Source organism: Vulpes vulpes, chromosome 8 (genome assembly GCF_048418805.1).
Source record: "Vulpes vulpes isolate BD-2025 chromosome 8, VulVul3, whole genome shotgun sequence".
NCBI lineage: Eukaryota > Metazoa > Chordata > Mammalia > Carnivora > Canidae > Vulpes > Vulpes vulpes.
In genome coordinates, this window is record NC_132787.1 from 4,393,933 (window position 1) to 4,408,968 (window position 15,036).

Here is a 15,036-nt window from a genome sequence, read left to right on the forward strand (position 1 = left end):
CATCTCTCTGTGTGTCCCTCGTGAATAATTTAATAAAATATTTTTTAAAATAATAAAGCCATTTTCACATGTTATACATCTCACATCAACTGTGAATTTAGTAGTATCTCCACCATTTTTTAAAGTTTTTTATTTTAGTTCTGGTATAGTTAATTAAGGTGTTATATTAGTTTCAGGTACACAATATAGTAATTCAACAACGCTATACATTACTCAGTGCTCATCATGATAAGTGTACTCTTTAATTTTATTTATTTATGATAGTCACACAGAGAGAGAGGGAGAGAGAGAGGCAGAGACACAGGCCGAGGGAGAAGCAGGCTCCATGCACCGGGAGCCTGACGTGGGATTCAATCCGGGGTCTCCAGGATCGCGCCCTGGGCCAAAGGCAGGCACCAAACCGCTGCGCCACCCAGGGATCCCGATAAGTGTACTCTTTAATCCCCAACCCAATTTCACCCATCCCTCACCCACTTCCCCCTGGTAACCACCAGTTTGTTCTCTATAGCTAATAATGTTTCTTGATTTCTCTTTTTCCTTTGTTTCTTATTTTCCACATGAGTGAAATCATATGATATTGTCTTTGACTGATTTTGATTAGTATTATGCTCTCTAGCTCCATCCATGTCATTCCAAATGGCAAGTTTTCACTCTTTCTTATGGTTGAATAATATTCATACACACACACACGGTGTTATTATATACATGCATATATGTGTACACATACATATGTACATCATCTTTATCCATTCATCTATTGGTGGACTGGGCTGCTTCCATAATTTAACTATTGTAAATAATGTTGTAATAAACATAGGGGTGCATATATTTTTTGAATTAGTGTTTTCATTTTCTTTGGGTCAATACCTAATAGTGCAATTACTGAATCATAGGGTAGTTCTATTTTTAATTTTTTGAGGAACCTCCATACTGTTTTCCACAATGGCTTCATCAGTTTGCATTCCCACCAACAGTGCAGGAGGATTCCTTTTTCTCCACATTCTTGCCAACACTTGTTTCTTTCTTTTTTCTTTCTTTCTTTCTTTCTTTCTTTCTTTCTTTCTTTCTTTCTTTCTTTCTTTTTTTTTAATTTATGATAGTCACAGAGAGAGAGAGAGAGAGAGAGAGGCAGAGATACAGGCAGAGGAAGAAGCAGGCTCCATGCACCGGGAGCCTGACGTGGGATTCGATCCCAGGTCTCCAGGATCACGCCCTGGGCCAAAGGCAGGCACTAAACCGCTGCACCACCCAGGGATCCCCACTTGTTTCTTGTGTTTTTTTTTTTTTTATTTTAGCCATTCTGACAGGTGTGAGATGATATCTTATTATAATTTTGATTTACATATCCATGATGATGAATAATGTTGAGCATCTTTTCATATGGCTGTTGGCCATCCGGATGTCTTCTTTGGAGAAATGTCTGTTCATGTCTTCTGCCCATATGTTAATTGGATTATTTGGGTTTTGGGTGTTGAGTTTTAGAAATTCTTTATATATCTGGATACTAACCTTTTATTGGAGAGGTCATTTGCAAAGCAAATACCTACTCCCATTTAATAGGTTGTCTTTTAGGTTTTTTTTTTTTTTTTTATTGTTTCCTTCACAGAGTACAAGTTCTTTATTTTGATGTAGTCCCAGTAGTTCAGTTTTTGCATTTCTTTTCTTTGCTTCAGGAGATATATCTAGAAAAAATGTTGCTACAGCTAATGTCAGCTTGTTCTCTCTTCTAAAATATTTATGGTTTCAGGCCTCACATTTAGGTCTTTAATCCACTTTGAGTTTATTTTTGTGTATGGTGTAAGAAAGTAGTCTAGGATCATTCTTTTGTATGTAGCTGTCCAGTTTTCCTAACACCATTTTTTGTAGAGACTGTCTTTTTCGTTGCCTATTCTTTTCCACTTTGTCAAAGATAACTGACCATATATTTGTGGGTTTATTTCTGGGCTCTCTGTACTGTTCCATTGACCCATGTGTATATTTTTGTTCCAGCACCATGCCATTTTGATTACTCCAGCTTTATAGCATAACTTAGAATCTAAAATTTACCTCCTGAAAATTAACAAGGCAGGAAACAACAAATGTTGGAGAGGATGTGGCCAAAGGGAATCCTCTTGCACTGTTGGTGGGAATGTGAACTGGTGCAGCCACTCTGGAAAACTGTGTGGAGGTTCCTCAAAGAGTTAAAAATAGATCTGCCCTACGACCCAGCAATAGCACTGCTGGGGATTTACCCCAAAGATACAGACGCCGTGAAACGCCGGGACACCTGCACCCCGATGTTTCTAGCAGCAATGTCCACAATAGCCACACTGTGGAAGGAGCTTCGGTGTCCATGGAAAGATGAATGGATAAAGAAGATGTGGTTTATGTATACAATGGAATATTAATCAGCCATTAGAAACGACAAATACCCACCATTTGCTTCCACGTGGATGGAACTGGAGGGTATTATGCTGAGTGAAATAAGTCAATCGGAGAAGGACAAACATTATATGGTCTCATTCATTTGGGGAATATAAAAAATAGTGAGAGGGGAATAAAGGGGAAAGGAGAAAAAATGAGTGGGAAATATCAGAAAGGGAGACAGAACATGAGAGACTCCTAACTGGGAAACGAACAAGGGGTGGTGGAAAGGGAGGTGGGCGGGGGGGTTAGGGGGGGTAGGGGTGACTGGGTGACAGGCAGTGAGGGGGGCACTTGGTGGGATGAGCACTGGGTGTTATGCTATATGTTGGCAAATTGAACTCCAATAAAAAAGTAAAAAATATAATAAATAAAATAAAATAAAATAAAATAAAATAAAATAAAATAAAATAAAATAAAATAAAATAAAATTTACCCCCTGCTTTGTTTCTTTCTTAAGATTTTTTTGGGTATGTAGGGTCTTTTGTGGTTGCATATAAAATTTAGTGTTTGCTCTGGTCCTGTGAAAAATGCCTTTCATATTTTGATGTGGATTAAATTGAATCTATAGATTGCTTGTGTAGTATGAACATTTTAATGATATTAATTCTTCCAATACATGAATGCATGAATATAGAATGTCTTTCCATTTGTGCCATCAGTTTATTTCATGGATGTTTTAAAGCTTTTAGAGTACAGGTCTTTCACCTCTTTGGTTAAGTTTATTCATAGTTTTTTTTTTTTTTTTTGGTGCAATTGTGAGACTGTTTTCTTAATCTCTCTGCTTTATTATTATTATTCTATAGAAATGCTACTATTTTATGGGTATTAATTTTGTATCCTGCAACTTTACTCAATTCATTTATTGCTTCTAATAGTTTTTTTTGGTGGAGTCTTTAAGGTTTTCTATATATACTATCTGTAAATAGTGACAGTCTAATTTCTTCCTTACCTCATTTCTTTTTCTTATCTGATTGTTATGGCTAGCACTGCCAGTACTATGTTGAATAAAAGTGGTTAGAGTGGACATCTTTGTCTTATTTCTGATCTCAGAGGAAAAGCTCTCAGTTTTTTACTATTGAGTATAATTTGGCTGTGGATATTTCATTATATAGCCTTTACTATCTTCCCTCCAAACCCACTTTGTTGAGAGTTTTTATTAACAGGTGTTCAATTATATCAAAAAACTGAGTATTAATATATCCTCGTTCTTACTTTTATAGGACATTAATATGCAGCTGAATGACATACTGCTCAATGTGCAGCGGATAATAAATCGCTATACTCTTGATGAGAATGTGCACTCTGGAAAAAAAATCTCCCTTACAGAACATAAGAAACGGAGAATATATTTCCTGGAGAAAATAGTTACTTATGCTAAGAATGCTGAAATTAGAGAAAAGATTCTTGTGTATATCCTGGCCTGGTTGGAAGAATGGAGTAAGTTTTCAAAGGTGGTTCAAAGGAAAACCACTAAGTAATGAAAAAGCTAAAGAACAGGATCTATAAGTAAATTTTAAAGGGTAAATCAAACTAAAGACGACTAAGGAGGTTATTGAGAGAATAGTTATCCACTGTTTCAGTAAGAATAAAATAAGAAAAATATAGCCTTTGCTCATTTAGTGCCAGCTATTCTGAGCTCCTTGCTTTTCTTGAAGCATGCCAGCATACCCTTGCCCAGTGTCTTTATGCTTACTATTCCTTTGCCTGGAACATTGTCCACAAGTAGCCACGTGGCTCATCCTCTGTTCATATCTTGCTTTGAAATGATGTGTTCTCTGACTGTCCGCGTTCCCAACTCCTTGGCACTGTCCATTACTCTTTTATTCTTTATTTTTTTCTGTAGCATTTGTTACATCTGACATACTATATAACTAATGTTTTTATTTTGACTTTTTTGTCTGTCTCCTTTCACTAGAATGCAAGCAGTATGAAGTCAGGAAATTTGCTTTATTCAGTGTTATATCCTCAGCATCTAGAATAATACATGACTAAGGAGATGTTGGTTGAATGAAAGAATGAATAAGCTCAGAATACAAAAAGAGGAATGTCATTAAGTTGCAAGAAATCTCATGTAATGAGGGTTTAAAAATACTAAATAGCTTATGAAAGGAGTTAATTGGGGTTTAGTTTCTCAATATTAAAATACATGCTCACATTTTAGATACCAAAGTATTTCAATGATTTACTGTTCAGCTTTCTATTCCAAATCTCTTCCCTTTTCATTTTTTCATAAAGAAAAGCCTCAGAATAGCACTAAATGTGAAACCTACATTTACTACAATATAGAGTAATTAGCCAATATTATAAGCCTACATGGTTATAGTTATTTTTCTGCACAAAAGTATTTTTCTTTACTCTCTTCAAGATCTCATTTTGTCTGAGATAACTGCAATGGATATTGAGGAACATCACCACTGGATTGCACAAATGGAGTTTTTACCAGAAACGTTCAAAGCTATTGAGAGCAATGTCAAGATACTGAGTAGAATTAGCGTATCTTTGTTTGAAGAAAGGAAGAGACAAAAGAAAAGAACAAGTAAGGGTGCTTTAAGACATTGGAAACAGATTTGACTTTTTCTAGAAACATCTTTATTAACTTACAATTTACATACCATAAAACTCATATATGCTAAGTGTACAATTCAGTGACTTTTAGTAAATTTAGAGCTGTGTAACCATCACCACATTCAATTTTTTTTTTTTTGCCACAATTCAATTTTAAAACATTTCCTTCATCTCAAAAAGATCCCTCAAGCCCATTTGCAGTCAATCCTCATTCCCACCCCAGGCCCAGACATGCACTAATCTATTTTCTCTTTCAATAGGTTTGCCTTTTCTGCATGTTCCATAAGATCAAATCATATTATATGCAATTTTTTATATCTGACTTCTTTTATTTAACATAATGTTTTTGAGATTTGGCCATATTATAGGATGTATTAGCAGTTTCTTCCTTTCTATTACCAGTTGTATATCACTGTTTGTGTATACCACATTTTGTTTACCTACTCATCAGTTCATGGACATTTGGAATGTTTCTACGTTTGACTTTTATGAATAATGCTGCCATGAACACAAGTGTATAAGTCTGTAGGACATATGTTTTCATTTCTTTTGGGTAGAGTAGAATTTCTACCCAAGGAGTAGAATTTCTGGGTCATTTATCAATTGCTGGTAAATTTATGCTTAACTTTTAAAGAAATTGTTAACTTATTGCCCAAGTGACAGCGCCATTTTACATTCCCTTCGACAATGTATTAAGGTTCCAGTTTCTCCACATCCTCAATGACACTTGTTATAATCTTTTTCAAAAAGTAACCTTTCTAAGAGGTGTGAAGTGCTATCCCACTGTGGTTTTAAATGGTATTTTCCTGAAGATTAATGATGTGCATTTTTTCAGGTGCTTATTAGCCATTCTTTTTTTTTTTAATTTTTTTTTTTTTATTATTTATTCACGATAGTCAGAGAGAGAGAGAGAGGCAGAGACACAGGCAGAGGGAGAAGCAGGCTCCATGCACTGGGAGCCCGACGTGGGACTCGATCCCGGGTCTCCAGGATCGCGCCCTGGGCCAAAGGCAGGCGCCAAACCGCTGCGCCACCCAGGGATCCCCTATTAGCCATTCTTATATTTATTTTGATAAAATGATTATTCAAATATTCATTTTAATTATTGAATTTTAAGAGTCCTTTATGTATTCTAGATACAAATCCTTTATCAGAAACGTGATTTTTCACGTTTCACTGAGCCTGGGTGGCTCAGTCTATTAAGCATCTACCTTTGGCTTGGGTCATGATCCTAGGATCCTGAGATTGAGCCCTGTAATGGGCTCCCTGCTCAGCAGAGAACCTGCTTCTCCCTCTTCCTCTGCCTGCTGATCCCCCTGCTTGTGTTTGTGTGTGCACTATTGCTCATTCTCTCTCTCTCAAGCTGTCAAATAAATAAAATCTTAAAAAAAAACACAACAGCCAAATATAGATTCTTTTCAAGCACACATGGAACATTATATAGTTATAAATTATATATAAATTATATAAATATGTAGTTGATTTATATTCTTGTTTTAGTCTTCCATATATATCCTTACTGATTTTCTATCTAGTTGTTCTATCTATTACTGACAGTGGGATGTTGAATTTTCCAACTATTGAGTTTATCTCTCCCTTTAATTCTGTATTTTAAGGCTCTGTTATTAGGTGCATATATGTTTATAATTGTGATAGCTTCCTGATGAACTGAGCTTCTTATTATAAAATGTCCCTCATTGTCTCTAGAACCATTTTTTAAACATTTTATTTAAATTCAGTTTGCCAACTTAGAGTATAACACCCAGTGTTCATCTAATCATGTGCCTTCCTTCATGCCTGTCACCCAGTTACCCTATCCCCCCATTAACCTCCCCTTCTGCAACCCTTTGTTTGTTTCCCAAAGTTAGGAATCTTTCATGGTTTGTCTTCCTCTCTCATTTTTCCCCACTCGGTTTCCCCCACTTCCCTATGGTCCCTTTCATTATTTCTTATATTCCACATGAGTGAAACAATATGATAATTGTCTTTCTCCAACTGACTTATTTCACTCAGCATAACTTCTAGTTCCATCCATGTCAGTGTAAATGGTAGGTAGTCATGCTTTCTGATGGCTGAGTAATATTCCATTGTGTATATACACCACATCTTCTTTATCCATTCATCTGTCGAAAGACATCATGGTTCCTTCCACAGTTTGGCTACATGAACATTGGGGTGCAGGTACCCCTTCAGATCACTACATTTGTATCTTTGGGGTAAATAGCCAGTAGTGCAATTGCTGGGTTGAAGGGTAGCTCTATTTTGAACTTCTTGATGAACTCCCACACTGTTTTCCAGAGTGGCTGCACCAGCTTGCATTCCCACCAATAGTGTAAGAGGGTTCCTCCTTCTCCGCATCCTCTCCAACATTTGTTGTTTCCTGTCTTGTTAATTTTGGCCATTCTCACTGGTGTAAATGATATCTCATTGTGGTTCCTGCTTTGTTGAAGATGAGTTGGCCATAGAGTTGAGGGTTCATTTCTGTGCCTAGAACCATTTTTTACCCTGAAGTCTATTTTGCTTGGTGTTAGTATATTAGCATATTCTCTCCAGCTCCCCTGTGGTTACTGTTTACTAGGTTGAATCCAAAATGTGTTGCTTATAGTTGGATCTTGTCAGCTTTTATATCTATCTATCATCTATCTATCTATCTATCTATCTATCTATCTATCTATCATCTATCTATACATACATACATACAGAAAACACATAAAATTGGTAATCTTTGATTTATGATTGGAATGTTAAATTCATTCATATTTAATGTAATTAATGATATGTTGGATTTATACATGCCATGTTACTGTTTTTCATGTTTCATCTTTTTTGTTCCCCTGTTCTTCTTTTACTACCTTCTGTGTTAAACAACTTTTTAAAAACATTTTAACATCTTTTTTTAAAAGATTTTTATTTATTTTTCAAGATTTTATTTATTTATTCATGAGAGGCACAGAGAGAGAGAGGCAGAGACACAGGCAGAGGGAGAAGCAGGCTCCATGTAGGGAGACTGATGTGGGCCTTGATCTCCAGGATCACGCCCTGGGCTGAAGGTGGTGCTAAACCGCTGAGCCACCTCGGCTGCCCAAGATTTTTTTTTTTTTTAATTTTTATTTATTTATGATAGTCACAGAGAGAGAGAGAGAGAGGCAGAGACACAGGCAGAGGGAGAAGCAGGCTCCATGCACCGGGAGCCCGACGTGGGATTCGATCCTGGGTCTCCAGGATCGCGCCCTGGGCCAAAGGCAGGCGCTAAACCGCTGCGCCACCCAGGGATCCCCAGATTTTTTAAAATTTATTTATGAGAGACACACAGAGAGAGGCAGATAGATACATAGGCAGAGGGAGAAGCCTGATTCAGGATTCGATCCCAGGACCCTGAGATCACAACCTAAGCCAAAGGTAGGTACTCAACCACTGAGCCACCAGGTGGCTAAACAAATATTTTCTAGTGTACCATTTCAATTCCATTTTTTCCCTGTATTTTTGGAGTGATTTCCTTAGTAGCTGCTCTAAGGGATCACAGTATACATCAAAAATTATCACAATCTGCTTAAGATTAGTACTAATTAACCAGCAAAATATAGAATTTTTGCTTTAATAGCTCCATTCTCTTTCCTTCTTTTGTCATATATATTACATTTTTTTGGTACCATAAGCTCAACAATATAGTTTCATAATTATTATTTTATGTGACTTTTTAATCAGTTAAGAGAGGAAAAATATTTTTACTTTCTTTTATATTTACCTACATATATTGTTGTTCTATATTTTTTGTGAGAATTTGAGCTATCCTCTAGTATCATTTCCTCTCAGCCTGAAGGACTTCTTTATATTTCTTGTAAGACAGGTCTATAAGAAGCAAATTATTTCCATCTTTGCTTTTCTGGGAATGTTTTCATCGCATTTTCATTTATTAAGGCAGTCTTAGATTAGAAGAAAATTGAGAAAAATAATACAGAGAATTCTATATATTTTTCCAGTTTCCCCTGTTATTAATATATTACATTTGTTACAATTAACAAACCAGTATTGACCCATTATTAAGTAAAGTCCATAATTTATAGATTGAATTCATAATTCCTTAGGGTTTTTTGTGGGGTTTTTGCTGTTGTTGCCTTTTAAAGATTTTATTTACTTATTTGACAGAGAGAGAGGAAGAGAGCATAGCCAGGGGGAGAGGGCTGAGGGAGAAGCAGACTCCCTGCTGAGCAAGGACCCCAGTGCAGGGCTCTATCTAAGAAGCCTGTGATCATGACCTGAGCCAAAGGCAGATGCTTAACCAACTGAGACACTCAGGCACCCCTATCATGCTTTATTTTTACCTAAATATCCTTTTTTCATTTCAGTATCCCATCCAGGGTACCTGATTACATTGTTGTCATGTCTCCTTAGGCTTTCTTGGCTGTGACAGTTTCTCAGACTTTTCCTTCCACTTGATGTTCCTGACAGGCTTGAGGAGTACCAGTCAGATATATTATAAAATGCTCCCCTATTGGAATTTGTCTGATGTTTTTTCTCATGTTTACCCTGGGGTTATGGGTTCCGGGGAGAAAAATGACAGAGGTAAAGTACCATTATCATCATATAATTTCAAGAGCATATATTATCAAATGATTTATGATTTAATGTTGATCTTTATCACCTGGCTAAAGTAGTGCTTGTCAGGTTTCTCCACTGTAAAGTTACTCTTTTACCTCATGTTCCATGCTGTGCTTTTTAAAAGCAAGTCTATATGTGCAACCCACACTTAAGGAATGGGGAGTTATGCTCCCTTTCTTTTAGGATGAATAGCTACATAAATTATTTGAAGTTCTTAGGTACTAGAGTTTATCTCTTCTTCCTCATTTATTAATTTACTTCATTATTTATATCAGGGATCCCTGGGTGGCTCAGCGGTTTGGCACCTGCCTTTGGCCCAGGGCGTGATCCTGGAGTCCCAGGATCAAGTCCCACATCAGGCTCCCTGCATGGGGCCTGGTTCTCCCTCTGCCTGTGTCTCTGCCTCTCTCTCTCTCTCTGTGTCTCTCATGAATAAATAAATAAAATCTTTAAAAAATATTTATATCAAAGTGAACTCACAGATATTTATTTTATACTCTGAGTTATAATCTAATACTCCTTTATTTTGTTGCTCAAGTTCTACCTTTGGCCATTGGGACCTCTTTCATTTGGTTCCTGTGCTCCTTTAACATAACGTCATCAATGTGGTTTTTTCTTTTTAATTTTTTTAGCCCTTCTCTACTTTCTGGCACTACAAGATGCATCAGGTTCTCTCAAATATGTCCTGCCCCAGTCCTAGAATCTTCCATTTCTCCAAGGATTTCTGGTCTCTTTTATTGGAGAATAGTATTGAAAAGCAAAGTCTCATTGTTAGGAGTGCTCATTGCTGCTGGGGTGTCATTTCTATTCAATCCTTTCATATGACAGAGGAAAAAAATGTGTGTGTGTGTGTAGAACCAATGTGTACGCACACATCTATAAATATAAATCTAACTACTTTATACAAGGTCATGCTGATTTCTCTAATTCATTATCACACATGGATCATTCTATCTTCTTCCTCTTGCTTATCTATAAATTACAACTCAATGAGAAACTTGCTCCTACCATCTGCTTTACTTAATTGTTCACTTCCAGTATACATACATAGCAGTATCAGAATTATTAAAACATATCCTAGTGAAGAATAACATCAACTAGAGTACAGTATCTATGTGCAGTTCCCTTTGCCTTCAGTCTTACAGACTCCATTTCCAATTACTTAGGTCAACACCACCTACATTCCTTTAAGTGGGATTGTACCATACATCTTTTTATACAGTTAGACTGTTAATCACAGTCTTCATTCCTTCCTAGGATCCCCTGACCTCCTAAATAGGTATTTTTAAAAATTTTGCATACATTAGGTTTCACTCTTGTGCTATAGAGCTCTATGGGGTTTGACAAATATATATTGTCATATATCCACCATTACAATATCAAATGGAATAATTTCTCCACCCTAAGAATCCTCTGTTTCACCTATTTATCCTTCCTCTCTCTCCCCAAGCCCCAAATAACCATTGATTTTTAAATGTCTCCATAGTTTTGACATTTCAAGAATGTTATATAGTTGGAATCATGCAGTATGTAGTTTTTTCACAAAGGCCTCTATCACTTAGCAATACATATTTATGTTTCCTTCCTATCTTTTATTGTGGTTTAGTAGCTTTTTTCCTGCTGAATAATATTCCATTATATAGATTCACCAGTTTATCTACCTACTGAAGGACACTTGATTGATTCCAGATTTTGGTGATTAAGAATAAAGCTGCTATATATAGGGATGCTGGGGTGGCTCAGTGGTTTAGTATCTGCCTTTGGCTCAGGGCATGATCCCTGGTCCGGGGATTGAGTCCCACAATGGGCTTCCTGTGAGGAGCCTGTTTCTCCCTCTGTCTATGTCTCTGCCCCTCTCTATGTGTCTCTCATGAACAAATAAAATAAAAATCTTTAAAAAAAAGCTGCTATATATAAACAGTCTCATGGACATAAGTTTTCAAAATAATTAGATAAATACCTAGGAGCATGATTGCTAGATCATTTGATAAGACTATATTACTTCATAAGTAACTTTGTAAGAAATTGCCAAACTGTATTCCCAAGTGGCTGTACCATTTTTCATTGCTCCATGTCCTTGTTAGTATCTGGCATTGTCAGTTTTTTTTTTTTTTTTTTATTCTAGCCATTTTCATAGATGTGTAACAGTATCTCATTGTTGTGATTGGCAATTCTCTTTTTTTTCAAGTTTTAAATTAAATTCTACTTGGTTAACATACAGTGTAATATTGGTTTCAGAAGTAGAATTTAATAATTCATCACTTACATCGCTTACAGTGCTCATCACAAGTTCTCTCCTTAATCCCCATTACCCAGTTAGCCCATCCCCTGCCCACCTCCCTCCAGCAATTCTTTTGTTCTCTATAGTTTGCCTCTATTTCTTTTCTTCTTTCCCTTATGTTCATCTCTTTTGTTTCCTAAATTCCACATATGGGTGAAATCATATGGTGTTTGTCTTTCTCTGACTTACTTTGCTTAGCATAATATACTCTAGAGACATCTATGTTGTTGCAAATGACAAAATTTCATTCTTTTTGATGGCTAAGTAATATTATTTCATTGTATGTATTTGTGTATGTGTATATATACATATATACATATGTATATATGTATATGTGGTGCGTGTGTGTGTATACCACGTCTTCTTTGTCCATTTATCAGTTGATGGATATTTGGGCTCTTTTCATAATTTGGCAATTGTTGATAATACTGTGATAAACATTATGGTACATGTGCCCCTTTGAATCACTATTTTTGTATCCCTTAGGTATTTTGTAAATACCTAATAGTGCAATTGCTGGGTCATAGGGTAGTTCTATTTTGACTTTTTGAGGAACCTCTCTACAGCTTCCCAGGGTAGCTTCACTGTTTACAATTCTCTAATGACAGATGACACTGAGCATCTTTTCATATCCTTAAGTTGTCATCAGTATGTCTTATACTTTCATTTAAAAAATAATTGTACATACATGGTACTTTGAAAAGAGTTATTTCAGGGAATGGATGTGATAGACATTCTGTAATGCACTTAAAAGAAGTGTTGAAAACACATTTACTATGGATATATGAGTGTTCACTGCAAGCTACTTTGAGAGGAGTGTTATTTCAGTGAATACTCTAACTGTAGAGAACTGGTTAAAAACACCAGTATAATAAGGATGGTTATATGAGCTGTATGTGCATACTACTTTGAGAAGAATTATTTCAGGGAATGGATGTAACAGAAATTCTGTAATGCAATTACAGAGAAGTGTTTAAAGATACATGTAATGAGGATAGTTATGAGAGTCTCATATGCATGCTACTTTGGGAAGAATGTTATTTCAGGGAATGGATGTCTTGCCTTTATTTTTTGAAGAGTAGTTTTCCTGGATAAAGAATTCTTGGTTAGCAATATTATTCTTTGAGCACCTTGAATTTGTCATCTCACTGTCTTCTGGCCTCTATTATTTCTACTAAGTAGTAAGCTGTTAGATTAGCTATGGCTCCCCTGTACTTTGATTTGAGTTTCCTTTGATTGTGATCAGTCATCTTTCTCTCTTTGTTTTAAAGATTCTTTGTGTGGCTTTCAATAATTTGACCAAATATATCTAGGTATGGATCTTTTTGTTTATCTTAGAGTTTGATGAGCTTCTTGAATGTGCAGATTAATGTTTTTCATCAAATTTGAGATGATTTGGCCATTATTATTTCCTCAATACTTTTTTAAAAAGATTTTATTTATTTATTCATGACGGGGGGGGGGGGCAGCGGGAGAAGCAGGCTCCGTGTAGGGAGCCTGACATGGGACTTGATCCCAGGTCTCCAGGATCACACCCTGGGCTGAGGGTGGTGCTAAACCACTGGGCACCGGGGTTGCCCCCCCAATACTTTTATTTTATTTTATTTTATTTATTTTATTTTTTAAAAGATTGTATTTATTTATTCATGAGAGATACAGAGAGAGGCAGAGACACAGGCAGAGGGAGAAGCAGGTTCCCTTTGGGGAGCCCAATGTGGGACTCGATCCCAGGACTCCAGGATCATGCCCTGAGCTGAAAGCAGATGCTCAACCTCTAGCCACCTAGGTGCCCCACTAAGCCACCCAGGTGCCCCTCAATACTTTTAATGTCCCCCTCTTTCTCCTCTTCTTCTGGGAGTTCTATCACTTGTACAATGGTATGTTTGATAGTGTCCCTCAAGTCTCTGAGGGACAGTTTCTACTAATCTAGTGCCAAATTTGCTGGTTATTTTCTTCTGTCACTTCAAATCTGTTGGGCTCTTTTGGTAAATTTTTTATTTCAGTTATTGTACTTTGCAAGTCTAAATTTTCCACTTGGTTTTTCTAATTTGCATCTCTTTAGTGATATGCTCTATTTGATGATAAATGCTATAATATTTTTCCTTTATTTTAAAATATGACTTCCCTTAATTCTTTGAACATAGTTATAATTCTTCTTTCAAAGTCTTTTTTCTGGTAAGTCCAACATTTGCTCCCCTCCCAATCCCTGAGGCAATTTCTATTGACTGCTTTAATGCCCTGTGTATAGGTCATACTTGTCTGTTTCTCTGCATGCTACTTTTATGTTAAAAACTGGACATTTTAGGGGCACCTGGGTGGCTCAGTCAATTAAGCATCTGACTCTTGATTTCAGATCTGGTCATGATCTCAGAGTTGTGAGATCAAGCCCCATGTCAGGCTCTGCACTGGGTAGGGAACCTGCTTGAGATTCTCTCTTCTTCTCCTTTTGCCCCTCCCCTAAAAAAAAGAAAAAAACCTGGACATTTTCCCTATAACCTCCAGGGTTTCTTTTTGTTCCTTTTTTGGTTTGCTTTTTAGTGACTTGCCTGGACTAATTCAGTGGAGTCTGTCTCCCCAGCTGTGCAGCCACTGATATCTCTGCTCAGTTATTCTTTTTTCTTTTTTCATTTTTAAAATTTTAATGTCTGAATTCCTAAGGTCAACTTTGGGTCAGCACAGCTTAGTGATCAATAATTGATCCAGATTGATTCAGTAAGGCTTCTATTCTTTGCTAATGGATTTGTGTATGGGTTAAGGAAGTAATGTTTTAGACAATGCCCCTAAGCACGGGTTTTTTCCTTGCTTTGTTCCAGATCAAATCAGCTCCCTTAGGCAGTAAAGCTGTCAATCTCCACAGCCTGCCTCACTTTAGAACTACCAGGCCTCTGGTGGGGGAGTTAGAGACAGAAGAAACTCCAGGCTAAAACATCACAGACTTCCACTATTCTTACTGAAATTTAATCATTTTTCTTGAATAAATGCTTACCAAAATGTTATATGCCTTTGGTCAATTTCCAAAGTCCTAAAATGGTTGGTTTTGGTAACTTTGTCAAGTTTTATCATTGCTTTTGATGGGGGATTGGGGGGGTGAATTTGCTGAGTTTCTCACTCAGGCTTTCTGGAAATCCTTTCAAATGTTTGACTTTTGTCTGGGTTTTGTTTTTGTTTTGTTTTGTTTTTTGACT

At 36.6% G+C, this 15,036-nt stretch overlaps 1 protein-coding gene across 1 annotated transcript in view; it reads left to right on the forward strand.

The window, feature by feature from the left end:
• Positions 1-15,036, forward strand: part of FAM186A (family with sequence similarity 186 member A) — a 99,624-nt gene that overhangs the window by 47,242 nt on the left and 37,346 nt on the right. Inside the window, exons 3-4 of the mRNA XM_072767883.1 lie at positions 3,627-3,843; positions 4,772-4,942. Coding sequence (XP_072623984.1) covers positions 3,627-3,843; positions 4,772-4,942 — 388 coding nt within the window. The remainder of the gene's footprint in view (positions 1-3,626; positions 3,844-4,771; positions 4,943-15,036) is intronic.